Below are 27,295 nucleotides of genomic sequence, written 5' to 3'. Positions count from 1 at the left end.
AGCTCCCTTGCGAACTCTGCACGAATATGGAGTTGTGTGGTGAGCATCTCAGAAGGGAGCGATGTGTGAAAGGAAAGGAAACGAGAGAGATGACCATGAGACATGGATAAGGTTTCTTCGATATAGGAGTAGTAGTCATGGAGTCACGGAAAGCCTCAAGAAGAAAAGACTACGCGGTCTCTCTAGAGAGATGGGGCCTTGGGACACGCGTCCAGCAACCGACGTGACTGACAATCAGGCTGTAATCCGCCGGTTGGCGGATCATAGTGGCCGCGTCCGCCACCTCCGCTGCATGACAAACGTCCAATTGATGGCTTACATTGACGTTCTTTGTCGAACGCGCTTCCGAAACAGAGGCTATGTTTCATAAAAATATGCAATGTTACAATGGTCTATGACAGGTCTAGTTTTTGCAACAAAACCTATGTTACGGAAATTTTCTGCAACAAGACCTCAGTTGCAGAAAAAATACAACAAAACCCTAGTTATATTCTTTTCCGCGACAAAACCGCCGTTGCAAAAAAATCTGCAACAAGACATGTGTTGCAGTTCTGGAGGCACGCTCGGCTGGCCTAATGCGGCAATCTGACGGCTCGCGAGCCGGCTGATATTTTCTGATCTTTCAAAAATATCAGCCGGCGGATGCGTAGCAGGCCCCTTTGCCAAATGTGTCCCAAGCAGAAAATCCAATGTTTTTTTGCATCCAAAATCATTGATTTTTTTCTTTAAAAACACCTCCCATATATATTAATGAATTAACAAGTTCTTACAATCGTTCATTACAGAATCAACCACGCAGGGCGGACACTATTACATAATCATTGATTTTAGACTCACATGCATACACAAACAAACATAAAGCAAATTTATTTTCTTTCTGTGGTGCATGTCCGTTCATGCGCACTGCACGGACGATCTAGAGTTCTAGGCCGTTTGGGTTTGGTACAACTAACTGTAACAACATGAGCAAACAAATAGAGACGTAAGGTATACTCCTAGATCACATGCGTCCTCAGCTCTCTCATGCCTTGCCATCCCTTTCTCATGCTTAACTACTAATCTGCATCCACTTACAGTGCTAATTAAGGGAGATGCATTTGTGCCAGTCAGAGAGGTGGATTGGATCTATCAAACCTGCCAAACCGACACCGGCCCACCCACCAGACACAGACGTCTGCTAGTCCTCCAAAAAACAAGACTTGGCATCAGTGACATTAACGACAAAGAAAAGATGCTACTCACAGTATTCACCAGATTGATGATGCAGACAGAAGAACAAGAAGAAGAATGGCACAGGCTCAAGCTACAGCCAGGCATCATCATCATAATCACATACCTCATCAGTTAGTTACTTACAGAGAACATCAGATCATGGCTAGCAGAGATATCCCACATCGCCCTGTACAAGAGAAAGGTGCTGTGCTGGGCTCTCCCTCACACCACACCTGCTAGTAGGGTTGCAACAACCAACAAAAGGGCAAGATATCTCATGCCCTTTGCACCATGGCAATTTGCCGCTCTATAATCTATATACATGCGCCTACTATATGTGCCGGACATGTCTACTCGGCCGAATGGCCCTCCATATCCAGGCACATTCCTTGTTAGTGCCTCCCCATGTTCCTGAACTTGTCCTTCATATCCACCTGCGCACAGGAACCATCATTTCAGCCTCGGACGTGGTACAAACCCGAAGACAGACCGTGTCAGAAACCAAGGAATACGTACCGTCGATCTGTCTTGAAACACGTCCGGGTAGGCGATCTTGATGTCCTTCCAGTTGCCTTTACCGTACCTTCAGCAGCAGCAGACGAAAATACACCATCAGGAAGAAGTGAAGCAGAGGTTTCTCTAGGGGAGCTCTATTTTCGAAGTGAAAAGTAAGAGCGAGAAAAGACACCGTACTTGTCAACCCCTTCGATCAGGGTTCTCTCTTGTATCTCGGTCCATTTCTTTCTTGTTTTGTATGGAACTGCGGGCGGAGGCCTCATCCTCCTTTCGTAATTCGGTAACCGGCGCTGATGTGGCGGCCTTTCAGAGTCGGAGTCGCCAGAATCCCACTGCATTTACAAGATGGCGGCATACGATCAGGAATACTGCACCAAGTGCAACCCAGAAAACAACCTTCAAGACGATCAATACTAAACTGGATTTTCTTGTGTCTGCTAGCAGAGTTAAACTGCCAAATTTAAAGACGATAGTCGACAACCAGACATGTGCATTTTCAGCAAGCGTTTTTGTTGCAGATGGTGGGAAGTCTGTAGCTCAAATCTGTGGTCAGGCATTTATGTGATTATCTAAATTTGTACTTTCTAACAATATCAGGGGTTTACTTTGAGAAAACAGATATGAGATCCCTACACTGCCCTTTGCAGAGAACATCAAAATAGGAGCACGACATATTAACAAAGTGTTGACAATAACAATATGACCTAACACGATGCAAGTAGATCACACAGAACTCATTCCTCATGTACAATCAAACTTATCCATGAATAACTATGACAAGATTTATGCTAAAATGAGTTTTTATTATCCTCAAAGATAGAGAGCTAAGAAAGCTTATATGCTACCCACAGCCCCACACCAAAGTTGCTAGAAGCTGAGTGAAATTCGAACGCTATCGAGCAATTTAAACACGCATAAGCCTTGCAGCATCACATCTTGAACAGAACGTCAATAAAAGCCAAAGTGAAAGCACCTGATAAACGATTGCACTAGGTTTCCTCTCCATAAGACTAGGCTTAGGACCTGTTACTGGATGGCTCTTGTTATGGTCAGGGGCAGCCTGTCCGGTGACATGAGAAGACGTAGCTTGCTCCTTGCCCTTGGTTGCTGCGCTTGTTACCGGCTTTTCAGGAATTCGAGCATCGGTCGTTCTTTCTACTGGCTCTTGTTGATGTCGAGCGCAATCCTCTTGGGCAAGGCTAGCTTCTCCTTTTCCCCTACCAAGATGAGCTTCATCATCTTGCTGAGCACGATCACCCTCGTTCGCACCACTTGTGCTGGGCGCATTGGCCGCCTCATCAACTTGAGGAGCCTTGGATGGATCTTGCCCAAGCTTGCCTAAAATCTCACGCGCCGTCGACTCCCCTACTGCATCAACCAACAAAATTGCGTTAATGGAGATGTAATTTTTTTTTCTAGCTATCTCAAAACGAGATCAGAATTCAGGACCCAGAGTCGGAGGAGGTTCGCTCAACATGATCCATGGAAATTCTGAGATTGGGAATTCTCAAGGAGATCTGGATAGGAAGGAAAGGGAATGCGGCGCTCACCGAGCCGGCGAAGCTTCTTGCGCGTGTCCTGGTCGGCGTTCGCCCACGTGTCGAGGGCTCCGGCGCCGGCGATCCGGTCGGCCTCGAGCTCGAGCTCGGAGGGAGGGAGGCTCTCCCACTCGGCGTCCACGAGGCGCCTGAGGGCGGCCACGTCGTCGCGGACGACGGCGAGGTGGTCGGGGAAGCAGGCCGCGACGCCAGGGTCGGCGAGGACGTCGCGGGCCTTGCGGAGGACCTCGCCGGAGCCGTCGGCGTCAGAGCCCGACAGGGCGGCGTCGAGGGCGCGGAGCGCGATGGCCTTGCGCAGGCGCGGGGAGGTGTGCGGGGAGACGGGCGGGAGGGCGGCGAGCAGGCCGGCGAGGAGGGAGTGGGGGACGCGGCGGTTGCCGGCGACGAACTCGAGCACGCGGAAGGCGTCGGCGGCGGCCAGGGGCGGCATGGTGGTGCTGGCCTGCTGGGTCGCCCGGGCCACCATCTCGCTCCCATTCTTTTTGTTGGGTTGGGCTCGGTCTGGGCTTGCGTACGGGCTTCGGGTTCGGCCCAACTCCGTTTCCACTGGCTCCCATTGCAGTCCAGCTCAGTGGCACTGAGCTTCAGTGAGTGAGCGAGAGATTGCGCCATGGCCGCTACCACCACCGACGCCGCCGCCGCCGGCCTGGTCCTCCTCCTCCTCATCTCCCACCTTGCGGTGGCGGTGGCGGTCGCCGGCGACCCTCTCCTCCTCGCGTGCGGCGCGCCAGCCGCCATCACCCTCCGCGACGGCCGCGTCTTCCTCCCGGACTCCAATGTCTCCATCTCCCCTCCCCACGCCTCCCGCACCACCACCACCACGGCGTCCTCGCCGCTCTACTCCGCGGCGCGCGTCTTCTCCGCCGAGTCCACCTACTCCCTCCCCGTCCCCCGCTCGCCCCACCGCCACCTCCTCCTCCGCCTCCACTTCCCCCAGCCCGCGCAGTTCGCCGTCGCCGCGGGTGACCTCGAGCTCGTCTCCGTCCCCCGTCCGGCCTCTCGTGCAACCAGGGGTCGCCACCGCTACCGCGAGTACCTGCTGCCGCACCGCGGCGGCGGCCTCCTGCGCCTACTCATCTCGCCGCGCCCCGGCTCCCTCGCTCTCCTCAGCGCCGTCGAGCTCTTCCCGGCGCCCGACGCCCTGCTCCCGCTCCCGCTCAACCCGCCGGAGCCTTTCCGGCTCGCCGAGACCTTCTACCGCGTCAATGCCGGCGCGGCGCGCGGGGAGGCCTCGCTCAACGACTCCTTCTGGAGGCTGTGGGAGGGGGACGCCGCGTACCTCCTCAACCCCGCGGCCGCGCGCTCCGTCTCCGTCGACCCGGCCAGCGTCCGCTACCCCGCGGGGGCCGGCCCGCCGTACGCCGCTCCGGCCGCGGTGTACGCGGACGCGCAGGAGATGGCCGACGCAGGGGTCGGCAACCAGCGGTTCAACCTGTCGTGGGCGTTCCCCGTCGACCCGGGCTTCCGCTACTCCGTCAGGCTGCACCTCTGCGACATCGTCGGCCGCAACTCCACCGACCTGGTCTTCGACGTCTACATCAACGGCGACGCCGTGCTCAGCTCCTTCGATCTCTCCGGCAAGCTCGGGCTGTTCAACGCCTACTTCGTGGATTTCATCGCCGCCGTCCCGCCAGGGTCCGAGAAAATCTTGCTGCAGCTTGGGCCGCCTCGTCTGTCATACTCGAAGCCGAACGCCATCCTCAATGGCGTCGAGATCATGAAGCTCGGCGACCAGGAGACGGTGCGCCGTGCCGACACCCTCAATACTGCTCCGGCGGGATCAATGGCCGCGCGCAAGAAGAAGATTGCAGTTGTCACCGCCGCAACCACCGGCGGAGCAATGCTCATCACCATCTGCATCGTGGGGGCACTGCTGCTCTTCAGGCATCGCCGAAGGAGCAAGAAACAACGGCGGTCCCTCAGCCGGCTGCCGTCCTCCTCCATAGGCCTCCACACGCACACCGGCATCTCGGCATCCAAGGTCTCAGCCGCGAGAAGCCACAGCCGCCCGTCCTCAGGGCCGTCCCTCAGCATCGGCCAGATAAGGCGGGCGACCAACGACTTCGACGAGGGCCGGGTGGTCGGCGTCGGCGGGTTCGGCAAGGTGTACAGGGGGGTCCTGGAGAACGGCACGGCGGTGGCCGTGAAGCGCGGGAACCCGCGGTCGCAGCAGGGCCTGCAGGAGTTCCGCACGGAGATCGAGATGCTGTCCAGGCTCCGGCACCGCCACCTGGTGTCCCTCATCGGGTACTGCCACGAGGACAACGAGATGGCGCTGGTCTACGAGTTCATGGCCGGCGGGCCGCTCCGGCGCCACCTGTACGGCGCTCCCGGCGCGCCCGCCACGCTCCCGCCGCTGTCGTGGAAGCAGAGGCTCGAGGCCTGCGTCGGCGCGGCCAAGGGCCTGCACTACCTTCATACCGGCGTCTCCGAGACGATCATCCACCGGGACGTGAAGACCACCAACATCCTCCTCGACGGGAGCCTCTCCGCCAAGGTCTCCGACTTCGGGCTGTCGATGCCGGCGCCGGCCGTCGACGAGGCGGCGCATGTGAGCAACAACGCGGTGAAAGGCAGCTTCGGGTACCTGGACCCGGACTACCTCAGGCGGCAGACGCTGACGGACAAGTCGGACGTGTACTCCTTCGGCGTGGTGCTCCTGGAGGTGCTCTGCGCCAGGCCGGCCGTCGACCCGGCGCTGCCCCGCGAGCAGGCGAGCCTCGTGGACTGGGCGATGGTGGAGGGGCGGACGCTCGGCGGGCTGGAGAGGGTGATGGACCCCCGGCTCGCGGGCGGCGTCGGCGCCGCCTCGCTGCACAAGTTCGGCGAGACCGCGGAGAAGTGCCTCGCGGAGTACGGCGCCGATCGGCCGGCGATGGGCGACGTGCTGTGGAGCTTGGAGTGCGCGCTCCGGCTGCAGGAGGCGTTCCTGAGCTCCGGCGGCGAGGGGAGCAGCGGCATTGCGTACGGCGGGCAGGGGCTTCCTGGCAGGGTTCCTCTGGTGGGTGGCGATGGTGAAGACGGTGCAGATGCTGGGGTGGCAACAAGGGTCTTCTCACAGATATTGGATCCAAGGGGAAGGTAGATTGTAAGGTTGGATGCTGCTGCTTGGGGGGTGGCCTGACAATTGACAAATCTGACTACTTCTTCTGCGGTTCACTACAGGTTCAGTTTGAGTGTCTCTGTTGAAATTGCTGGTGTTCTGGTTGTAAGATGATGATGCCTCCAGTGTGATTGAATGAGCGCTTCATGTATTCGCTCATATCCTTGCCCTCAGTTGCAGCTTGAAACGAGTGGAGCAGAGTTGCCTTGAGTTGGAGATTCAAACGAGTCAAGCACGGCACTTGTTTCCCTCCTTTTTCTTTTGCTATTTCTGGAAAACAAGTTCAGAAACACCCAAACGAGCATCAGTTTCTCTTATGAGCTGAAAAGCATGTGCAATTTGAGAAGCTGATGAATCCTATAGACGCACGGATGCAAAATCACAGGCACGGCGGAAACGCCAGCTTGCTACTCTACAGATCTGCTATCAGCACCGCTCCTGGAATAATACAGAAGCACAGGCACCCGCAGTAACAACACACATATGCACCCAATGCATCAAGCTTGTTTCATGCAAACAACAATCACGAAAGCAAAACTGTCAGTAGAACTAGCATAATGATTCAGGAATGTTGCTCGTGCTGAGACGGGCCTCACGCCGCCTCAACAGCAAGAAGGTTCATAACAGTTGATTATTCACGACCTTTGGAGCCAAACGCCTCACAGAAGAACGAAAAAAGAGCAAAAAAAACTTGTACAGGCCAAAACTTTAAGACGGTGTGTGCACAGGCTGGACAACCCGAGCCTGCGAAGGGTTATTTTTGCGATGGTTTCCCACATCAGGGGAACTTGATCGGCTCTGGTTGCAATGCTTTCTTCACCAGCTCCGACTGCTCCTGCACGTGGACCGTCAAGAAGCCGGTGGCTGTGGCGGCCGAAGGCGCCCTGCCCACGTACTTGATGTCCTCAAAAGTGCCCCGCCCGAGGGTCTTCATGGCTGAGTAGAGGCGGGGTGAGATGTAGCTGTATGCGCCCATGTTCATTGGCTCCTCTTGGCACCACACGATCTCCGCATCTGTGTAGATAGCACAAACATGAACAGTCATACAACTAAATATACCCGAGAGAGAAAAATGCAGCATAGAAATTTGGACAGCAACAACTGCTAGCAGACCAGCAGTAGCTACTGTGAGCAATCAGCTACAAATCAGGATTCAGGAAACCAGCCCAGCGAGGTGTGGTACCATCCACAAGTGCCAAAACTGACTATGGTGCTCTCTACAAGCATACTAGTAATAACAATACAGGTGTAACAAAACCAAAGCTCACTGCAAAATAAGCAATGCCACCACAGACAACTTCGCAAATGTGAGGGGAACTACTGAAAAAAATTGGCAAATGCAGGCATTCACAAAAACAATGGACTGGATTTTGAGGAGAAGGACTCATACTTGGATATCTTTTTAGCTCTCTCTGGATAAGGTCATATGGGAATGGGGAAAGTTGCTCAACCCTGCAAATAGCAACATCACTGCGCTCGGACTTTTTCCGCTCATCGTCAAGTTCATAATACACCTGCAATATGACGATTTCAAAAGGGAGTTCATACTTGCACTCAACTGGTCATTTGTTTAGCTTGATTTTGTGCTAAAAGGGAATACATACCTTTCCAGAACATAATACAAGGCGGTTGATGCCCTCCTCAACTTCCTTGTGATCGTTACGGTCCTTTATCAGCCGCTTGAAACGTGTTCCTTGCTTATCAAATCCTGGGTGCCCTTCAACATCATCAAACTCAGAGAGGTTGGATTTACACTCCTTATGCCGAAGAAGGTTCTTGGGGGCCGTCACAATCAGCGGTTTCCGGAAATCCCTATGTATCTAGATCCCACAGACAGAGTATAAGGATTATTTCATGCTAGTAGCTACATGATGACATCTCGCAAAACTTCGGCATAGTGAAAACAAACTAACCTGACGACGCAGCACATGGAAATAGTTTGCAGGGGTTGTCACATTCACAACCTGCCAGTTACACTCCTGTATCTGCTTGCGAAGTGTTGGGTCCATCTCAGGTATGACAAAAGGATTGTCATCACTCATCTGTGGAACAAATTGATAATATCCGGTAAGCAACAAACATTCAAGAACCAATCATACCACTAATCCACAAATAATGAAAACCAAGCCATCACCATAACAAGTGGAGCTACCAAAAGTTGTAAAACAAACCGTATTTTCTTGAATAGTGACAGGATATCTCAAACAGACAAACAACTATAGCATGCTAGACAATTATCAAAGAAGGATGCAAAACAGGAGACTGCTTCTTACTGGACAGGAATAATTAGCTCCATGATACAGAAAAACAACAAGAACAACTATGTTCCATGAATTACCTGAAGGAAGCGCTCCAAACGGGAGCTGGAGTGTTCAGGACCTTGGCCATCGTAACCATGAGGCAGTAGAACAACAAGGCCAGTTTGGCGCAGCCATTTTGCCTCTCCACTACTCAGAAACTGGTCGAACATCACTTGTGCACCATTGGAGAAGTCACCAAACTGAGCTTCCCAGAGTACTAGCGAATTCGGGTTCTCCATGGAGTAGCCCAATTCAAACCCAAGAACAGCGAATTCAGAAAGTGAACTGCAAAAGGCACATTCATGTACTCAATCCCAGGCAAGAAGCAAATTCTCCTTATTCAAATTGAAACTTGTTACAGGTAAAACAGGAGCTATCTCAAAACTATATATAACTGGAATAATCTAAGTTAGAATATGAAAGGTGACAAGTTAATAAAATTAAGTGGGCGGTTCGAGGCAGCAAGTAAACGTAGAGCTTATCTAAATAATGATACTTTTATCCATTCATGTCTAAAGACAAATGAAAATAAAGCTTATTGTTATGCTGGTAAGCTGAACAATTATATTCAATAGCAGAGATGGGCCAAATAAACCTACAGAACCAGATATAGTTTCTCCATTTTTGTCTATGAACCACCAGGGAACACAAATGATCTCATAAGCTTCCAAATTTAACAAGTGCAGATAATATTACAGCGGCTAGTAGGATGACACAAATAATAGCTCCATTAGCAGACGTACCTGTTGCTAACAGTAAACAGCTCCTCATTTTGATTCATCACAACATGATCGAGCGGGCAGTATTTCGCCCCAGTTTCCTGGTCATGCACAACCGAATGCCGGTGGCTAAAAGTTCCCCTTTCCACATCCTGTCCACTCAGCCTAACATGGTTGCCTTCAACTATGAGTGCTGCAAATGCAAGGGCTTCGGCAACAGCCCAGTCAATACCTTCACCACTCTCGATCATTGCAGCACGCTGCTCAAAAATCTTCTTTACTGCTCTGTGGGGCTTGAAGCTTTCAGGCAGAGTAGTAATTGCTTGCCCAACACGTTTCAGTACCTCCGGCTTAACCCTGCAAGGCAAGCATTTCAATGACGATGAATGGCATAACTGTTGAAGACATAAACTACAAGCATAATCAACACAAATAATGCTGTTACCCGGTGTTGCGAACACGTGAAATTTGCTCAGGTGACTTAAAGCCAGTCCAGTAAGCAGAGAGCCAATCCCTCTTGTTGGGAACATAATCTTTGCTTTTAGCGAACTCTTCATTTAGGATTCGGTTCACTTTGTCGTGGATCCTCTGAACATCATCTTTAGTGACTTCACCTGTTTCAAGCAGTTTCTGTTCATAAAGCTTCAATGAACTGGGATGGTTCTTAATGACCTGCCAAAGAATAATTTTCATCAGAAACAGTGAAACGCAGGGTGCTAGAAGCACAAAGCATCAATATCTCTACTCTTATAAAAAACGAAGTTGGTGATGATGGTGTGCCTGCCATCCTGCAATATAGGCCGTCCGATTTATATCTGACAGATAGGAAGGAAACAATGGCAATTTTGCAAAAAGATACCCACACCCCTCTCCAGATTTGCAAATAAGGCCTTCCCTCGTTCATCCTTTTCTCCCACAAGATAAACTACTCATACAAATGAGTCTTGATGCGTGCAACACATGGGCATCTTGCTAGTCAGCATAAAAGCACAAGTATGATAGAGACAGGAACAAGATAGAGGGTAATCAGATGCAGCTAAAAAGGAATGAGAATTGAGCTGAAGCATCAATATCAGCATAAAAGCACAAGTATGATAGAGACAGGAACACGATAGAGAGGGTAATCATGTATTGATTAGAAACCTAACTACCTAAGTGGAAATGATCAACAACATATGCAAAATACACAGATTCAGTAGCATGGGGATTACCTGATACATCTTTGGCTGTGTGAAGGATGGCTCGTCAATTTCATTGTGTCCAAAACGACGGTAGCAGATCAGGTCAACCACCACATCAGAATGGAAAGTCTGGCGCCACTCAGCTGCAAGTTCACAGACACGTACAACAGCCTCCAGATCATCACCATTAACATGGAATATAGGGACATTCACGGCCTTTGCCACATCCGTACAGTACTGGGAAGACCTGCCGGCTCTTGGATCAGTTGTGAAGGCAACCTGATTGTTGACAACAATGTGAATGGTTCCTCCAGTAGTGTAGTTTGGAAGGGCACTCAGATGGAGCGTCTCATACACCACGCCCTGCCCAGCAAAGCTACCATCTCCATGAATAAGAATGCCCATGTTCTTTGTCCTGTCATCATCATTGGAGTAGAACTGCTTTGCACGCGTCTTGCCAATGACAACAGGGTCGACAGCCTCCAGATGACTGGGATTGGCGACCAACGACAAGTGGATCCTCTTGCCACCACGGGTGGGCCGGTCGTAGGAGGTACCCAGATGGTACTTGACATCACCGGTTCCAGTGTAGAGCCCATCCTCGCCTTCGACAGGCCTCGTCCCGCCAGCAAACTCACTGAATATCTGAGACAAGGGCTTGCGGACGACGTTCCCCAGCACATTGAGCCTCCCCCTGTGGGGCATGCCAATGACAATGTTCTCGACGCCAAGATCGGCGGACCTGTCGAACATCTCCTTCATGCCGGGGATGAGCGTCTCGCCGCCCTCGAGGCCGAACCGCTTGGCGGTGGCCCACTTGGTGGCGAGGAAGTTCTCGAACTGGGTGCTCCAGATGAGCCTGTCGAGCATGACGAGGCGGCGGTCCTTGGGGTACTCCCTGGGCGCGACGGTCTCGATCTTCTCCCGGAGCCAGTTGCACTTGTCGCGGTCGGGGATGTGCATGTACTCGAAGCCGATGGGCCCGCAGTAGGCGCGCTCGAGCTTGCTGAGGATCTCGCGGAGGGTGAGCACGGGCCGGTTCTCGGAGAGGAAGCCCGCCATTATCCAGACCCCGAGGAAGAACTCGCGGTCGAGGTCGGCCTCGGTGAAGCCGTAGAGCGCGAGGTCGAGGTCCTCGGGCACGGCGCGGTCGTCGAGCCCCAGCGGGTCGAGGGCGGCCTTCATGTGGCCGTTGACCTGGTAGGCGCGCACGAGGAGGAGCAGCTGCATGCTCTCCTGGATGGTCTGGCCGGAGAGGCCGGCGCCGGGGGAGGCCGCCTGGCCGAGGAAGTTGCGGAAGAAGTTGTCCCACGACTCGTCGACCGAGGCCGGGTCCGCCTCCCACGCGCGCTGCAGCTCCTCGAGGTAGACGCTGCTGGTGCCGTCGAGGAAGCTGTCCGTCAGCCTGGAGAGCGGGACGGCCCGCGGGGCCGGCGCCGCGGCCCTGCGGCGGAGCGCGGAGGTGTGGAAGCCCGCGGATCGGGCGCCCGGGGTGGGGATGGTGGCGCGGGCGAGGGCCGCCCGCCGCGCGGCGTGGCGGGCCAGGCCCGTGGCGGCGCGGAGCCACGTCATTGCCGCAGTCGTCCTCCTCCCCTCGCGCTCCTCGTCCTCCTGGATCGAATCGGGCGCGGCGGGGTTATTCAATCGATCGACGGCGGATCGGGGAGAGGGGGAGGGGATGGGGGACGAACCTTGCGCGGTCAATGGCGGCGGCGGCGGCGGCGGCGGGTTGGGCGAAACCCTCGTCGGAATCGAGGGATGGCGAGATTGTTTCGCCTTTTTCTCTGGAGATTTTGTCTTGGGGGAGGGTGCAGCCCCCGATGCGATGCGGTGCTGTACGAGGGGGGGTGGGGGATAGAAAGGGACGAACGGAGTGGGCTCGGGTCAAAAGCGGTGGCGGGTGGGCCCGTCAGTCGGGTCCGGTCCGGTGGGGGGCAGGGGTTCCGGTTCAAAACGTCTCGTGGCTGCGCATTTTTTCTCCTTCTTCTGGAAATAAGAAAGCGTGTCGCCGCGCACCGACACGGCGCCGCGTGGTCATCCAGACAACTTTTTCCTTTTGGAACTGTCTTCTGGAGATATTGAGGAATTTAATAATGTCTTGTCTTTGGGATATACTTATCTTCGAATTATTGAGATGATGTCTTTTCTAGCCATTGGTGATGACGAAAATTGAATGAAAGAGATATCTTATATAAACTGTCTTCAAACGCCCATAACATTTGCTTTCATTATCTCTGCTGTTAAACATAAGTTGGTTTGTACGTTCGACTTCCCACGTATTTGCGTTAACCTAATTAAATCATACTTTTTCCTTCTCCTAAATGAAAAGGCAGAGCACTGCCATTGCCCGTCAAAAAAAAACCTCAGCTAAATCAAAACCTTCCTTATCTTTCTCTACACGTATTCAAATAGAATCAAAACTATCAAGACTCTGCCTAGATGCAATTTTTTTTTCCTTTCCCCGCCCACTGTCAAATCAAATCAAATCAAATCTTCCAAAACTTCACATAAATCAGAACTTTTCCCTTTTTACCATCCGTAGTCAAGTCAAATCAAATCTTATTAAAATCCACGATATGATGGATGTAAGATTTATGTCAGGCATGAATGACATTGAACCGCTAGAATATGTATGTATGCATCTCTTGCAACGCATGTACAGTTAAGCTAGTACTATTTGATAAACATCAAGAAATACAAAGAAGTACACTGAAAGACCTAAACAAGAAGTAAAAAAAATACATCATAGCCTTTCAACGCCATCTGTTTTTTTCGCAGGGCCTTTCAACTCCATCTTCTTATCGAGCCACAAGAACACCGGAGAAACAATCATTTGAAAGGAGCGATTGCATAAAAAAGCGGAACATGGTCTCAGCAACAAGCACACCACCATGAGAGGAACCGCGATAGAAACTTGCCGCGAGAGGCAGGACAAAGTACACGCTCAAAGAATGTTGGTTGAGACCCACCCTGTTGAAGATCTGACGTGGAAAGCACATTGATTATTCAGACTATCGTCGTCGACACCATCACATCGTTCGATAAAAATGGGGTTGCTCATATCCATGGGACCACACCCTCACAAGCATGTCGCTGGCGTTGGAACAAAACCCGCTGAGACGGGGAAGAGGTTGAGGAGACTTATTCCATCGCCACGATGTCGCTATTGTCTCATCGTCGCTAGGGCACATGAACAAAAATCTACACACACAAAAAGTAAACCTCAAATGAAGAACCGAGTTTGTGCCGTCCTTGATATCGTGTATAAAGTAAATGACTCATTGCAGCCATGGGGCAAAAGGCCAAATACAACTGAGAAGTCATGCAAACTATGTAAAATGATTTTATCGGACTTATTGGAGATGGTCTTAATGACATCACCTTTGCTAGTATTCTAACGTTTTTCATTTTGACATGTTTGCTGTTCTAACGTTGTGTTGACTGGCTCCAGCTATTTATGTGGATGAAGGGTGGACAAAGGGTTATCCGTCCCTTGCACAATTCCTGAGCTGTACATATTTTTCTTGAGCTGTCCATTCTTGATTGACCAAACAAATTCATTAACCTGCCTACTTTGTTTAACAAAGTCTGCAGTTGATTTGACAGAAATCCATTCCGACGTTTCAGAGGATGATACTGAAATCTACAAAATGACCCCCTCACACAAACAAAATGACAGAAGAAATGTGCATCATATAGCTACTGCATCTCTGAAGGGACGCATCCAAACAACTGAAACAATCGACAGCCGGCACAGCCCTACCGTCTGATTCACCGGGCATCGTGCATCCGTGCCGAAGAACAGCATGACAACCAAAACGTGAAACCAGACTCTTCCCATGTGCCACTACCATCTGGTTGTGATCTCCCACGCGTGCTACAGCTAAACTGAGATCCAAAAAAACAAGCCTCTATTGTCTACAGAGATCCACAGTGGCTGAGGCAGCAGTGACATTCTCATGTCTGCCACTGAAACTTCGCTGCTAATGGGGAATGTACAGTCAGCGACGCAACGATCGGCACACGACGCTCTTTCTCGAGCATCCGAAAACGAGTGAGCTCGCATCTGGTGTTCTATCATCCCTGGTCCTGCGCAAGGCACTTGTACCTCACTGTTTACAGTCTGCGGTTTACAGTGTATATACAGTCTTCAGTTCACCAGGACAGAAGAGTTGCTAGTGTGACAGCCAGACCTTGGACCAACGCCTCGCTCATCCTGGACGGTTATGGCCGATGCCAAGAAGATCCTGAGGAAGGCATTCACAACGGGAGCGATTAGACATCCACATATAGCTTTATATCAAGAAATAAAACAAAACTATGCATTAATAGACCACTCAACTGAACGCGATATGGGTTTTGTATAACATATATAAACGCGCAGCTCAGGAAAATAAATTCTGGATGCATCATGTGCGTGGTTATAAAACCTACATCTCAGAACTGCGTCTACTGCAGATAGTTAGTGACTTTCTAGTACGAAACAAGTCAGAAATCATATCAAACACTTGGAGGACTCAAAAACCTTAACCATCATGTCAGTAAGCACTGAAGGCAGCACATGGCCCTTTCTGCAAGATTTCTAGTTTATTTGATTTTTATAGCAACCTTGGGTTAGTACAGATCTCACAATGTTCTGTGACCTTTTGTGGCCTGGCCAGACCTCCAAGATTAACATAGCATTGTATCGTATTGGTATCTGGTTTGGAACTACATATTCTGTGCATACCTTGAAATTCATCGTTTCTTCATCAAACAAGACTGGCATATATAGTGCCAATGTAACATTCTTTCTATTGGGAAGATCCTAACTACTCCCTCCGTTCACTTTTATAAGTCGTTTCAGACAAGTGAAATTGAGCTGTTTTGCACAATGTCTGAAACGTCTGCAAAGCCTTATAAAAGTGGACAGAGGGAGTAAATCATTTGCTTACTCAGGAAGTTTTTACACTTCGACATCAATTCATCAAGTAATAAACTGCAAAGCTTCTTATGTGAAAACAGCCAGGGGAACATACTATAACAGATTTTGTAGCCCACAAAGCTACAGGCAGAGCAAGAGACCATTATCCAAATATAAGTGAGGCCAAAGGTGACAAAATAAAGGATGGACTCTTCCCTACCTGACAAGCTTTGTTCTTAGCTCTGGTTTCAGCTGTGCTGGGGATATCATGGTTTGGCTTGTTGAATCTCTTTTCCCGTCGATCACAAGAACCCCAGCCATCTGAGAACCTGCCACTTCTTCACACACAGAACAAAAGAAAAAACAAGTTAATAGCACCAAGGACCGGTGGATCTGCATGCAGAATGAGTTTGCAAATGCATACAAAATGACATACTGCATAGATGCTCTGACAAGAAACTCGGCACGGTTTACATTGTGGCTGTCATCAAATTCAATAGAGTGGTCCTTGATTTCAAATGAGATATTGTAGAAGCATGATATTTTTCTCCACCCTGAGATGGGTTAGAGAAGTCACATGATGCACATTGCCACTCCATAATCAGAACTCAAAGTCAGTAACAGCAGTGTAAGAGCTCGGACCTGACTTCTTTATGTATGGGTTCCCACTGATCACGGTGTAGTCGCTTTTATCTAGAATCTGAAACCAAAATGTTGGGAGAGAAGTGTAAACCATGGACTCCGGGCTTTCCATCGCAAGTAATAAAAAGCGAAGAAACTACACTAGCACGTAATGTAGTAAAAGAGAAAGTATTACTTGAATAATTTCTGTAACTAGTAATATAATTTTTATCTCAAATATTGCAGAGTAATGATCTGATGAAGCTCTCTCGATCAATTTGCAACTCCAAACGCCAAGAGTAAACCATAGATCCGAGCTTTCCATCGCAAGTACAAAATGGGGGAAGACACTAGACTAGCATGTAATGGAAGGAATGCCGCAACGATAATTGCGCAGAAGGTAAACATGTTTGTTTCCCCAATGTAATGTATTACCCGAAATAATCTTCGATCAACTGCAGTCTATAATTTGCATCACAAATATGCCTGAGTAGTCACCCAATCAAGCTTTCTCGGCGAATTTACAACCCCTAAGGTTCGTCGCAACAAAAAAACACAAACGAGACGAGTGTATTGTTCCGATGAAGCAGGCAGGCAGGCAGGCAGAGAGAGTATCGTACCGAGACGGCTACCTCCTGGTACTTCCTGAAGCTGGCGACGGACGCGGCAGCGGAGGGGAAGAGGCCGTGCGGGGCGGCGGCGGCGGCGACGGGGCTCCCCGCCGCGCCGGGCTCCGTCACCCAGGGCAGCTCGGGGTGCGGGCTCTGGACGAGCATCAGCGGCCTGGAGGCGTCGGGCGCCATGTAGGGCGGGGGAGACGAGGGCGACGGCGGGGGCGGGGGCGGCGTGGCGCGGCCGCGGCCGCGGCCGTGGGAGGCGGCGACGCGCGGGAGCTTGAAGGGGCGGGCGGGCTGCAGCACCTCGCCGCGGTGGGGGTCGTCGTGGGGGGCGGGCCACAGGGAGACGGCGGGGGAGGAGGGCGGTGGCATGGGCAGCGCCCGGCGCGAGGCCTCGGCCACGGCCGTGTCGACGGAGGCCCAGAGCGCCGCGTCGTCGAGGTCCCGGTCGTCCATGGCGGTGGAGGAGGAGTGGGATTGGGGATTGCCGTCTCGTCTGATCTCGCTCGCAGCAGTCCAATTCGAAATTCGAGAAGGGAAAGCGGGTGGCTAGCTGGGCCTGGCTGGGCTTTTGATCTCCCGTGCAGCCCAGAGCGCGGCCCATGTAACTTATATTCAGCCTAAGCAGCCCAATACAATTACCAAAAAAAACGAGAGCAACTAGTTAACGAGCGCTCTTTCGGGAGCCTCGCAACGATCAGCGCCACTTGGCGCGCTCTCAGCCATTCGCCACGTGTCGCGCTCTGGACGCTACCTTCGGATTTTGTTTTTTTATTTTTCCACACGCGTTTTCGGCTTTTTAAACGGTTTTTTCTGGGGTTTTTCGACGTTTTGGTTTTCCCCCGGTCTTTCTTAGCTTTTCGATCAAAAAATATTTGAAAAAAAAATTTTGCGCGAAAAAACGCGTTTTTTTCCTTTTGCAAAAGTCACGGTTTTTCTTCCGCGAGAGGCACGGTTGTGCTTTATCGAGAGTCACGGCCGTGCCTTTCGGAAACGAAAAAAAAACGCGTTTTCTGTTTTTTTTTCTTTTGCGAGAGTCACGGTTTTTCTTCCGCGAGAGGCACGGTTGTGCTTTTGCGAGAGTCACGGCCGTGCCTCTCGGAAAGGGAAAAACAAAACGCGTTTTCTGTTTTTTTTTATTTCGTGAGTCACGGTTTTGCTTCCGCGAGAGGCATGGTTGTGCTTACGCGAAAGTCACGGCCGTGCCTCTTGGAAAGGAAAAAAATACGCGTTTTTTGGTTTTTTTTTCACGAGAGTCACGGTTTTGCTTCCGCGAGAGGCACGGTTGTGCTTTCGCGAGAGTCACGGTCGTGCCTCCCGAAAAACGAAAAAAAAAACGCGTTTTCTGTTTTTTTTCCTTCCACGAGAGTCACGGTTTTGCTTTCACGAGGCACGGTTGTGATTTCGCGAGAGGCACGGGTGTGCCTCTTTCGGAAAGGAAAAAAACCGTGCTCCCGGTTCGGTTTTTTCGTCCGTTTTTTTCGTGAAAAAAAAAGTTCGTCAAAACCTATCAACATGGGATCTAGTTTTGAAGATCTCGACGCGAGGAATCCAATGGTGAAAACGGTTCGAGATTTGGACGCACGGTTTAAGAGATAAAACGTTTTGAATAAACGGATCTACGAAAAAAGGGAAAACTCTCAGATGCGACAAGTGGCGCGCTGCATGTGCTCCACTTGTCGCGACCTGGGAAAGTGAAGTGTTCTTTGCAACGAGTACTCTTTAATTAGTGATTTTGAAAAAAAACAAGTTCTCCCCAGCATCAGACTGGCCATGTTTAATGGAAGAAACCTTGGTATCCTGGAAAAAAAAAGGAAGAATCCTTGATGCTACATCCAAAATTTCAAAAAATAATAATATCCAGACCACACAAAAATACCACCAATGAACAGAAAATAATAGTGATTCGTACACCCAAAAAACTGAACAAAAACAAAAATTCCATTCACTGCACTGACCTACACTAAGCCAGCAGCACACTGCTGTACAGAAGTGGCAGAAGCATGTATGTACACAGGAGGGCTCTACATATCTACTAGCTAGTTGCAAGCTGAAGACAGCAGCTCGAGAATCGCCATCATCATCATCATCATCATCATCATTCACCACTGAGGCTCAGAGAGCCAGTCCTGAATGGCGAACCGGAGGGCGTGGTTGGGGGTGAGGCCGAGGTACTTCAGCTTCAGGTCGGCCACGGCCCGGCCATCCTCGATCCACTCGCGGATGGCGCGCCCCTCGTACGTCACCCCGTCCGCGGCCACCTGAGGATCATCCATGATTTCCTTGAGAATTGGGCACAGGAAGAAGGACGGTACTGGCCGCCCCCTGATCAAATGCAGCTGCTCCAGTTCTCGTAGTGTTTCCTGAGTCAGCTCCGGCCTGTCTCCGCTGCACTCGAGCCCGAACTCCGCTAGTCTTCGGGCCGCCTCCATTGGCCACTCCCCAGCCGTTGGATCCAAGATCGACGACAGCTTTCCGCAGGACAGAGCGTACCTTACTTCAGTAACAAGGCCTGGGCCAGGCTGTTTACCAGTTAGTAGCTGCAGTATCACTGTACCGAAGGAGCTGATATCGAACTTGTGTGCCAGCGGGCCAGAATCAGATGCTGGATGATCCTTCGAGTCTTCCTCTGTCAATGTACCGAAATCGGCTATCTTGCAGTGGAAGTCGGAATCTAGAAGCACGTTCTCGAGATTCAGGCCACCGTGAACCATCATCTGTGGTTTACATGAATGCAGGAACAGCAGAGCACTTGAGATCTCCGCCACAATGCGTGCACGGATTTTCCATGGCAACGGCGGGGTACTGTTGAGTTCGCCGAAGAGATGGTCATGAAGGCTCCCATTTTTCGGATACTCATAGGCAAGACAGAGTGCCTCCGGGCATACCCCAACCGGTGTCACTAGATGAGGGTGCCTCACTTTGTTTAGGATGTACACCTGCAATACAAAAAATGAAAAAAATCCCGTCAGATAAATAATAGTTAGTGTTACACAAACCTATTTTATTACAACCATTGAAGAAAATCTGAAACTAAAGATCACTTTAAAAGGAATTTCCTTATTATATTAGCCATCACAACTCACAAGCAGAACATATATACAACAGACTAAGTAAATGGCTCAAGCAAAGTAGACCAAACATATTGCTTAGTGTCCACAGTACTTCAAACTTGATTATGTTCGAAGGAGAAAGTTATATATATTCACGGATTTAGTTGTTGGTTTGTTTCAGTTCATATGACAACAGACATGGAACTACAAAATCCGGATAAATTCTAGAAAAAAAAAGCAACCTAAAACTACAAAGTTCTGGATAAATCTAGAGAAAATGCATCCTTAGATTATTCGTCAAAACACGTATAGTTCCATTTCATGAATATCACTGCCTTTTGGCTTTCAAAATTTCATGATGCCATGTTCAATAATTGACTAATCACTAATGCACATCATCAAATATAACAGCATAAGAAGCAGGGTAACGGGAGTACCTTCCGCTGGAATTGCATCGAGCTCTTAATGCTATCTGAGTGCAACCTATGAATCATCACACTCCTGTTCATAACCTTTCCTTTGTAAATGCACCCATGACCTCTTGGACGTAATTTGAAGCTCTCTGAGAATTTACATGTTGCAGCTTGCACATCTAACAGTGTCAATTGTCTAAAGGTGCATGGATCATCACCAACAGCAATTGAACTGCAGTTCGGCAACTTGGAATGGCTGTATGTGCACCCTTCTTTGACATGGTTGGTATGTCTATCTTCACTGTTATGAGCCTTTGTTCTTTCCTGCTTGAGAATATTTATGGAAGATTGAATCACCTCGAGCTCCGCCACAGCTTCATCCATCCGAAGGCTCATGTTTTTAGCACGAGCATCTAGGATGTCTAATCTTCTCATAGAAGAGTCCAACACAGCCGTAGCTTTTTCTTTACTTCTTGCCAGATCTTCATGCTGCTTTCTCGTGGCTATGAATAAACTTTCAAGTTCCTCCCTTATTTTTATTTCTCGTTTTTTAGAAGACTCAGAAGCTTTTACCTGATAAAAGAGCAGAAGCCAGGTAAGCAAAGAATAAATGCGTAGTTTCCTTTATGGTATTCAAAATGGAATGTTAGGAGCTGCACAGTAAAAAGAATCGAGCAATTTAGTTAAAAAGGATAGCTTATGTTAGATGGTGACAATAGGTGGCTGCATACCCTGACAAAAGCATTGGCCACTTTTGACTCTATTTCTTTGCGCTTGAGAAGCTCAAGAAAAGCTTCCTTCCTTGATCCCTCAGCTTCAACCATGACTTGCTTGAGATTTGCATCCAACATTTCCTGATAGATATCATTAACTTTAAGTTTTAACACAGTAAGATCAACTCCAAGTACAAAACTAGCAAAATAGAAATGAAGCAGAAGGGCCACCTTAGAATGTAGCTGCAATGCTCCCCCAAGTACAGAGGAATCAGGCCAGAGGGTTGAGTTGAATGCAGATTCTGCATCCTGTAAATTTGATATTCTCATATTGTAGAAATGGTTGGCATCAGCTCCAAGAGCTCCATAATCGTTCACTCGACCATTATCTGATACAGTGCCGTCAGCAAGCATGGGTTCAGCACCGTTGCTATTTGGGCTGAACCTAGTCCTCTTTCTGGTCATCATAATATCATCCTGGTTGTAGACTGAGATGCTGTTGCCAATGGCTGCACTTGCTTCTCTGGTCCAGATGTGTCTTCCTCTCCATACAAACCAAATTTCACAAAATGCTGGAGCATTCTTTGCCATAAAATATTCCTTGTTGTGGCCTGCCTTTAACTTGAAGCAACTGCATTTACGGATAGAGAGCATTGAAGTTAGGACAGTGACAAAACGAGACCACCGGGAAAAACTACATCTCCACAAACTCAGCAACTGGATAATGGTCATTGTTCATATTTCGATGAAGAACACCCCAAGACAACAATGACAACGGGCATGTGGATGCTATTCTTTTGGCAATGGCAGCATCATGTACACAACATTGTTCTTCTTTTAGTGAACTATGAAGCATCTCCACATCTTACTATGAACTTGTGTTTGATGTGTTTGCAAAACAGAATAGTATGGAAGGACTTAACTAGCCGGTGTTGATTTTCTCCGTAATCACTTTCTTATCCTAGTTTTATCAGTGCTTTTTCATGGTTAACTGAACATGGTCAAAGACTCCGAGGCAGGTTGGCAGAATACACATTCTTTTTTTCTGATCATGTAACCCACTTAGTGATTAACATGTTTCAACAGCACACAATTCCTTGTGTAGCACAGGCAAGAAGATCATGTCGTGTTTAAATCGTAGTCGATGAGAGTCTGAGCGGTGCTTACTTATCCGGTATAGAACCCATGACAAGCTTTGTGACCCCATGATCCCTGACCAAGGCGACGATGCCGTCGTTGATCTGCTCGTTCTCTGTTACAAGAACAGTTGCCTGCACCTGTGTGTGGCCAAAGGAAACTGTTATTGCTACTTACTCAGCCTGGCCAGCTAGTTACTTGCTATGAATCTGCAGTACTAGCAATTATAATCTGTAAAAGGGAGGAGCAAGTTTTGACAAGGAAATGGAGAGGTACCTGCGCCCTTTGACAGAAGGCGAGGTAGGCGAGGAGGATCCTGTTCCTCTCGTCCCTCTCGGACCTGCGGTGCGACAGGACCAGCTCCTCCGTCGCCTGAGCCGCCGGAATCTTTCCCACTGGAGCAGGCGGGAAGGAACAGTGTGAATTGCTGCTAGGTGCTCCAAGAAAAGAGAAGAGAAGAAAGGTAAAGGGGGCCGAGTGGGATTGGGGGCGTACGGAGGGTGGGGATGACCGGGGAGGGCTGGTGGACGTGGACGAGGGCGACGCGCGCGCAGGCGAACCGTCGGAACGCCCAGCGCAGCAGCGGCAGCGTCTTCTCCGGCGACCGCCCGACGGCGACGTGGAGCAGCGCGCCGGCGCCGGCCTGGTCGCGGCGCAGGAGCGCGCCGGCGCCGCCGTAGACGAACTGGCTCCTGGCCGGGCTGGGCGGCGGCGACGGGCTCAGGATCTCCATAGCCGCACGACCGACGGATCCGCCTCCTCTCCTCTCCCTCTCTCCCCTCTCCCCTCTCCGGCGCCCCCGTCCTTATACTGGCTGCGCGGTCAAGCCGAGATCACCAACCACGCTTGTGCGTGTCGCTTGCGCCGGAGCAGGGTCGGCGAAACGGACGGAAGTAGTAAGAAAATCGGCTGAGCGGTCAGTGGTGGCTCCGACGGGGCAAAAGAAACCATTTTTCTGGCGATGGGGCAATAGAAAATCAGCCGGAGGCGAAGAATATGCTGGGATCCATGGAGTCAACGCGAGCTCGCGGAGAGCATATGCGGCTGATATACCCCGCCTACTCCCCCCTCCGACCTCAGAAAACGCCTAATCAATCCGCTGAAGAAGTGGCCGATGCTGTGGAACCCTACCACTGGTACAGTGATGGGGGTTTACTAATCAGCGGATCGAGCATCTGGCTGCCCACTGGCTGCTTGGATTGACTTGATCCAACATGGAGCGGAGCATATCCATGAGGATTCCCGAGATGGATCGGTCGATCGATCGATCTCCATGCCGTTGCGTGTCAGTGTGCGTAGGTGATCTATGATGAATTGATGATTCTAAATCTATGCCGTGGTTGGCTACTTGTTTTATTGCTTTTCTGCTCTCTCTTGGGTTGTCTTGTCATTCCAGGGTGATCAATTGTTTGCTTGCTGGGTTGAGTTGAGTGGTGGTGGGGGACGAGTCGCGCTTGCCGCCGATTTGTTTATCCGCGTTTGATACCTGGAAGTTGCCTCGAGCGTGCTTGGTTGCTCACCAAGCCTTCTTTCTGCCTTTGGCTTGGGTGAAAATTGGGTTGTTTGGTTACTTGCCGGTCTGTATGGCACGAACCTCAAAGCAGTTTTGGTAGGCACGGTGTAGCGCAAAATCTAAAGTCTCACCCTTCTTTCACTCGCTCACCTCTAGCGTTAGGACAAATCCAATCTCAGTTCCCGGCACCGGCGGTGGTGGCGGCAGTGGCTTAGATCTACGGTATCAGCGGTTGCGCAGAGCCGCAAACCAAGCTCTCGGGCACCGGGGCATGCTCCTCCCCTCTGTCAGCTCCTCGTCCCCTTCGTCGTAAGTTGCTATCGTTGTCTCTCCGTCTCGTCCACTTCATCTCCGGCACCGACGGGTCGTCATCGCCATCTTCCATGGCGGTAAAAAAAAGCAGCAAACAACCACCCTCTGTCCCTCCACTTTTAGGTCATTGTGTAAGGTGTAGAGTTGGTTTCACTAGAACGAACAAATGAAGCTTGTGACTCATGCGGCAACACTCACATATGTGATTCAAACCTGACTCTTTTTGGTCCACATGAGGGCGGTTTGTCGAAGAGAGAGGAGGGTGAATTTAAACTACAACTACAACCATAACAATGTAGAGGCTACATACATGCTTCGAATGAGAAGAGCCCCTTTTTATCAAGCTTGTGAAGACGTTTAGGGAGAAGGAGTTGCTAAAAGGCAGCACCCACACATATGTGGAAGAGGAAGTAGCAAATGTTCCTTCATGTTGTATGTCATAGCAAGAGGTTCAGTGATCCACAACACATTCAGAAGATTTAGTGAGACAATTTCTCGATATTTCGTAAGACTTGTATGTGGTCGGAGGGCTCAAATGTGAGATGATCAAACAGTACTAATTGTTACGTATTGATCAAACTCCTTTGAAGATACGGACGAGCTATAGATGATATATATATTTACTTTCAAAAAAAAAGATGATATACATATTTCAAGGTTGGTAGTACTAACTATTAGTTCATGCCATGACATAATTGTATTGTTTATGAACCATACAATTTGTTTATGTCATCGCAAGATTGTATTGGCACAATTGAAGGTACTCATGCGACTGCAGCCATCGATAGGCGGGGCCAAAACACGACAATCCCACAATGCATAGGTCCAATAGTCGACCGAACCCACTAGAGAAATGAGCTGACCATCGTTGATCCTAGAGACCACATGCGAGGCCCTCTTGACAGAGAAACAAGATCAGCAAGTGCCCTCGCAATGCTCGTAGTTAGCGTCGCATAACATGAAGGATGCCGACTGCCAAAACCATGCATGCAAACGGCTGGACCGCCATGGCGTTAGGGTATCTCCAGCCGCGTCCTCAGGAAAACCTTTCCATGCGATTTTTTCGTACCAGCACCAAAAAAACGGCCCAATCGCGTTCCTAGGAGCCCGATTTTCACCGGCCTGGGTCAAAAACAGCACCGGCGGATCCAGGCCGAACCCGACGCGCTGGGGGGCGCCCGGGGGCGCCGGGGCGAACTGTTTTGGCGCGAAACAGCCACGGGCCCGTCGCGTCAGTGACACGGCGCCTCGTCTTCCCTCAACGGCCTCGGTTCCTGCGGGGAATCAATGCCAAGCCTGCCGCCGGTCAGCCTTGCCATTGATTCCTCACGGGCGGCGCGTCACGGGACGGCGCGCCGACGCCTCCCCTCCCTCGCACGCGTACACACGGGTGCGGCGCGGCTATATAGCTGGTGGCCTGCACTCGCCTGTGCCCACACCAGCCCCGCCCCTCGCCGCCGCCCAGCTCCTCCCTCTCCCTACCTCTCCCGAGCGCCGCCGCCCAGCCCCTCCCTCTATCTCTCTACATCTTCCGAGCCCGTCGCCATGGCGGAACGCTACCCCGGAGACGAGGCGGCGGCCAACGGCTTCGGCCGCCGTTCGCTCCGTGAATAGGAGTCCTGGCTCCTGTTCCAGGCGAACATCCCGGCGCCGCCGGACATGCGCGCCGGGCCGACGGGGTGGAGGCTCAGCGCCGGGGGAGTGCCCATTCCCCCGTTGCCCGACGCCGTGGCGAAGCCGAAGTACTTCGCCGAGGAAGTCGAGGTCGTGCGCGCCTCCCTCACCGACACCCAACTCTCCCTCCCCCAGTACGCCGCCGACAACTGTGCAGCTTGGGCGGCGTATTTCGAGCGCCGCCAGCAGCAGCGCTTGGCGTCCATCAATGGCGCGCCGGTGGTTGGCGGCCGGCAGAACAGCGAGGGGCGCCACCTGTGGTGGGGCGTACCCAGCCGCACACTCGAGGGCGTGCTGACGTACCTCGAGGGCGGCAACGACCCACCGTTGGCGTACCCGGCGAGGGCGGCCGCCCCGGCGCAGCACCGACGCGCCGGGCCATGGGCGCCAAGGAGGTTTGGGTCCTCCTCCTCTTCTTCCTCCTCCTCCCGATCTTCATCGCACTCCTTCGGCACTCCGGCCCTGCTCGGCGTCAAGGCCAAGCCCGCGGCGGAGACGCCGCTCGGCCGGCGCACTCGCAGCGCTGGCATCGTCATCAACGAGGGTGGCCGGCGCGCCTACTCGTCGGCTCCTCCTCCGCGCTTCGTCAAGCCAAAGACGGAGCCGGGGCTCGCGCCGGTGAAGAAGGAGCCGGCCGCGCCGGTGACGACGGAGCTCGACGACGACGACGCGGCTCTGGAATGGGCGCGCAGGGACTCCATAGCGATGGAGAAGGAGCGCCTAGAGAAGGCGAAGGAGCGCCAGCGCGCCGCCCTGCTTCGCTTCGCGGAGCGTCGACGCGGCCGCGACGAAGGCGGAGTCGTCGTCATCTGCGATAGCGACGACGACGACAATGCGCCGCCACCAGTCCGCCATGGCGACGCCGGGCAGGGGTCCAGTAGGGGCGCCCGCGTCAAGGAAGAGAAGGCCGACGACGACGATGGTGGCGACGGCGGCGACTTCAGCCAGTTTTTCCTTTAGATTAGTTTATGTATATGTGTGCTATGTAATGAAAATCCGCGAACTTCGCCGAAATGTGCCGAAATTTATTGTGTTTGGCCGAAATTTATCGTGTTTGGCCGAATTTTATCGTGTTTAAGACAAACTTCGCCGAACTTCTTTTATTTTAAAACGTGCCTAGGGGCGGCCCTGGGGCCGGCGGCTGGGGACCAACTCGCCCTCAGACCCAATTTTTGCGCCGGCTCACCTCCCAGGCGGCGATTTTAGGCGCCCCTGGAGGGCCAATGGCTGGAGATGCCCTTAGCGGCCGTCAGCTGGCCCTCCCCGTCCTGGCCGATCCCAATAGTGGGCTCCTCTTGTCCATCACTACCACCGCCGACGGCTCGCCTCTGAGAGACTACCAATGCCTCTGCGCTGTCTGTGCTGGGTGGCATGAACATTTTTTCAAAAATGTGATGAACATTTTAGAAAAAAACTTGCGAACATTTTTAGTGTTATGAAGTATTTTTAATGTCTTGTACTTTTTAAAATGTTATCATTTTTTAATTATGCGAACAGTTTTTTGTTTTCATGAACATATTTTTCAACTTTTCAACATTTTAAAATGGCATGTATATTTTTTAAAATGGTACGTGCATTTTGAAAAATTACATGAACAGCTTTTTTTTTACTTGTCATAATTTTGTCTACAATTATGTGAAGGACATGTTTATAAACATGTGAACATTTTGCCAAATGTCACGAACATTTATGGACCGAACAATTTGTCTTTTAAAACAGACATGCTATAATGCACGATGAAATTTACTT

General features: G+C 51.1%; 5 protein-coding genes across 5 annotated transcripts; 1 reads left to right on the top strand and 4 right to left on the bottom strand.

Annotated features, from left to right (window-relative positions):
- Positions 1-1,279: 1,279 nt before the first annotated feature.
- LOC125535455 (telomeric repeat-binding factor 2-like) lies at positions 1,280-3,875 on the bottom strand. The gene is made up of 5 exons (XM_048698503.1): positions 3,279-3,875; positions 2,702-3,096; positions 1,906-2,060; positions 1,729-1,795; positions 1,280-1,646 (listed from the first exon to the last, which is right to left on the bottom strand). Exons 1-5 carry the CDS (start codon positions 3,751-3,753, stop codon positions 1,605-1,607), a joined length of 1,134 nt encoding a protein of 377 aa, XP_048554460.1. The 5' UTR covers positions 3,754-3,875; the 3' UTR covers positions 1,280-1,604.
- Positions 3,876-3,879: 4 nt separating this feature from the next.
- On the top strand, positions 3,880-6,688 carry LOC125535453 (receptor-like protein kinase THESEUS 1). Its single transcript, XM_048698501.1, has 2 exons — positions 3,880-6,368; positions 6,453-6,688. Exons 1-2 carry the CDS (start codon positions 3,898-3,900, stop codon positions 6,502-6,504), a joined length of 2,523 nt encoding a protein of 840 aa, XP_048554458.1. The 5' UTR covers positions 3,880-3,897; the 3' UTR covers positions 6,505-6,688.
- Positions 6,689-6,918: 230 nt separating this feature from the next.
- On the bottom strand, positions 6,919-12,441 carry LOC125535452 (2-oxoglutarate dehydrogenase, mitochondrial-like). The gene is made up of 9 exons (XM_048698500.1): positions 12,282-12,441; positions 10,621-12,201; positions 9,855-10,081; positions 9,434-9,766; positions 8,729-8,975; positions 8,304-8,432; positions 7,995-8,210; positions 7,781-7,904; positions 6,919-7,404 (listed from the first exon to the last, which is right to left on the bottom strand). Exons 2-9 carry the CDS (start codon positions 12,160-12,162, stop codon positions 7,169-7,171), a joined length of 3,054 nt encoding a protein of 1,017 aa, XP_048554457.1. The 5' UTR covers positions 12,163-12,201; positions 12,282-12,441; the 3' UTR covers positions 6,919-7,168.
- A 1,822-nt stretch (positions 12,442-14,263) lies between these two features.
- On the bottom strand, positions 14,264-17,265 carry LOC125540886. Its single transcript, XM_048704419.1, has 5 exons — positions 16,735-17,265; positions 16,136-16,193; positions 15,930-16,047; positions 15,714-15,831; positions 14,264-14,837 (listed from the first exon to the last, which is right to left on the bottom strand). The coding sequence occupies exons 1-5, from the start codon at positions 17,185-17,187 to the stop codon at positions 14,802-14,804; spliced, it is 783 nt and encodes a 260-aa protein (XP_048560376.1). The 5' UTR covers positions 17,188-17,265; the 3' UTR covers positions 14,264-14,801.
- A 1,329-nt stretch (positions 17,266-18,594) lies between these two features.
- On the bottom strand, positions 18,595-23,491 carry LOC125535450 (U-box domain-containing protein 33-like). Its single transcript, XM_048698499.1, has 7 exons — positions 22,543-23,491; positions 22,324-22,442; positions 22,078-22,187; positions 21,142-21,541; positions 20,929-21,051; positions 20,222-20,770; positions 18,595-19,670 (listed from the first exon to the last, which is right to left on the bottom strand). Exons 1-7 carry the CDS (start codon positions 22,778-22,780, stop codon positions 18,834-18,836), a joined length of 2,376 nt encoding a protein of 791 aa, XP_048554456.1. The 5' UTR covers positions 22,781-23,491; the 3' UTR covers positions 18,595-18,833.
- Between the last annotated feature and the right edge of the window lie 3,804 nt (positions 23,492-27,295).

The sequence above is a fragment of the Triticum urartu genome, chromosome 2, assembly GCF_003073215.2.
Source record: "Triticum urartu cultivar G1812 chromosome 2, Tu2.1, whole genome shotgun sequence".
In the NCBI taxonomy this organism is placed as follows: domain Eukaryota; kingdom Viridiplantae; phylum Streptophyta; class Magnoliopsida; order Poales; family Poaceae; genus Triticum; species Triticum urartu.
This window is presented reverse-complemented; position numbering and strand designations above follow the sequence as displayed.

What these genes read in the sequence shown, in the direction of transcription:
- LOC125535455 (XM_048698503.1), bottom strand. Translation starts at nt 3,753, where the DNA reads ATGGTGGCCCGGGCGACCCAGCAGGCCAGCACCACCATGCCGCCCCTG. An exon ending in CAAGAAGCTTCGCCGGCTCG is followed by an intron (nt 3,097 to 3,278) that starts GTGAGCGCCGCA and finishes TGGTTGATGCAG; the next exon opens with TAGGGGAGTCGACGGCGCGT. An exon ending in CTAGTGCAATCGTTTATCAG is followed by an intron (nt 2,061 to 2,701) that starts GTGCTTTCACTT and finishes TTGTAAATGCAG; the next exon opens with TGGGATTCTGGCGACTCCGA.
- LOC125535453 (XM_048698501.1), top strand. Translation starts at nt 3,898, where the DNA reads ATGGCCGCTACCACCACCGACGCCGCCGCCGCCGGCCTGGTCCTCCTC. An exon ending in ATATTGGATCCAAGGGGAAG is followed by an intron (nt 6,369 to 6,452) that starts GTAGATTGTAAG and finishes GGTTCACTACAG; the next exon opens with GTTCAGTTTGAGTGTCTCTG.
- LOC125535452 (XM_048698500.1), bottom strand. Translation starts at nt 12,162, where the DNA reads ATGACGTGGCTCCGCGCCGCCACGGGCCTGGCCCGCCACGCCGCGCGG. An exon ending in TTGTATTATGTTCTGGAAAG is followed by an intron (nt 7,905 to 7,994) that starts GTATGTATTCCC and finishes GTCATATTGCAG; the next exon opens with GTGTATTATGAACTTGACGA. An exon ending in AGAGCTAAAAAGATATCCAA is followed by an intron (nt 7,405 to 7,780) that starts GTATGAGTCCTT and finishes CTATCTACACAG; the next exon opens with ATGCGGAGATCGTGTGGTGC.
- LOC125540886 (XM_048704419.1), bottom strand. Translation starts at nt 17,187, where the DNA reads ATGGACGACCGGGACCTCGACGACGCGGCGCTCTGGGCCTCCGTCGAC. An exon ending in CCCATACATAAAGAAGTCAG is followed by an intron (nt 16,048 to 16,135) that starts GTCCGAGCTCTT and finishes AACCCATCTCAG; the next exon opens with GGTGGAGAAAAATATCATGC. An exon ending in CTTGTCAGAGCATCTATGCA is followed by an intron (nt 15,832 to 15,929) that starts GTATGTCATTTT and finishes CTGTGTGTGAAG; the next exon opens with AAGTGGCAGGTTCTCAGATG.
- LOC125535450 (XM_048698499.1), bottom strand. Translation starts at nt 22,780, where the DNA reads ATGGAGATCCTGAGCCCGTCGCCGCCGCCCAGCCCGGCCAGGAGCCAG. An exon ending in TGGCCAATGCTTTTGTCAGG is followed by an intron (nt 20,771 to 20,928) that starts GTATGCAGCCAC and finishes CTCTTTTATCAG; the next exon opens with GTAAAAGCTTCTGAGTCTTC. An exon ending in CGATGCAATTCCAGCGGAAG is followed by an intron (nt 19,671 to 20,221) that starts GTACTCCCGTTA and finishes TTTGTATTGCAG; the next exon opens with GTGTACATCCTAAACAAAGT.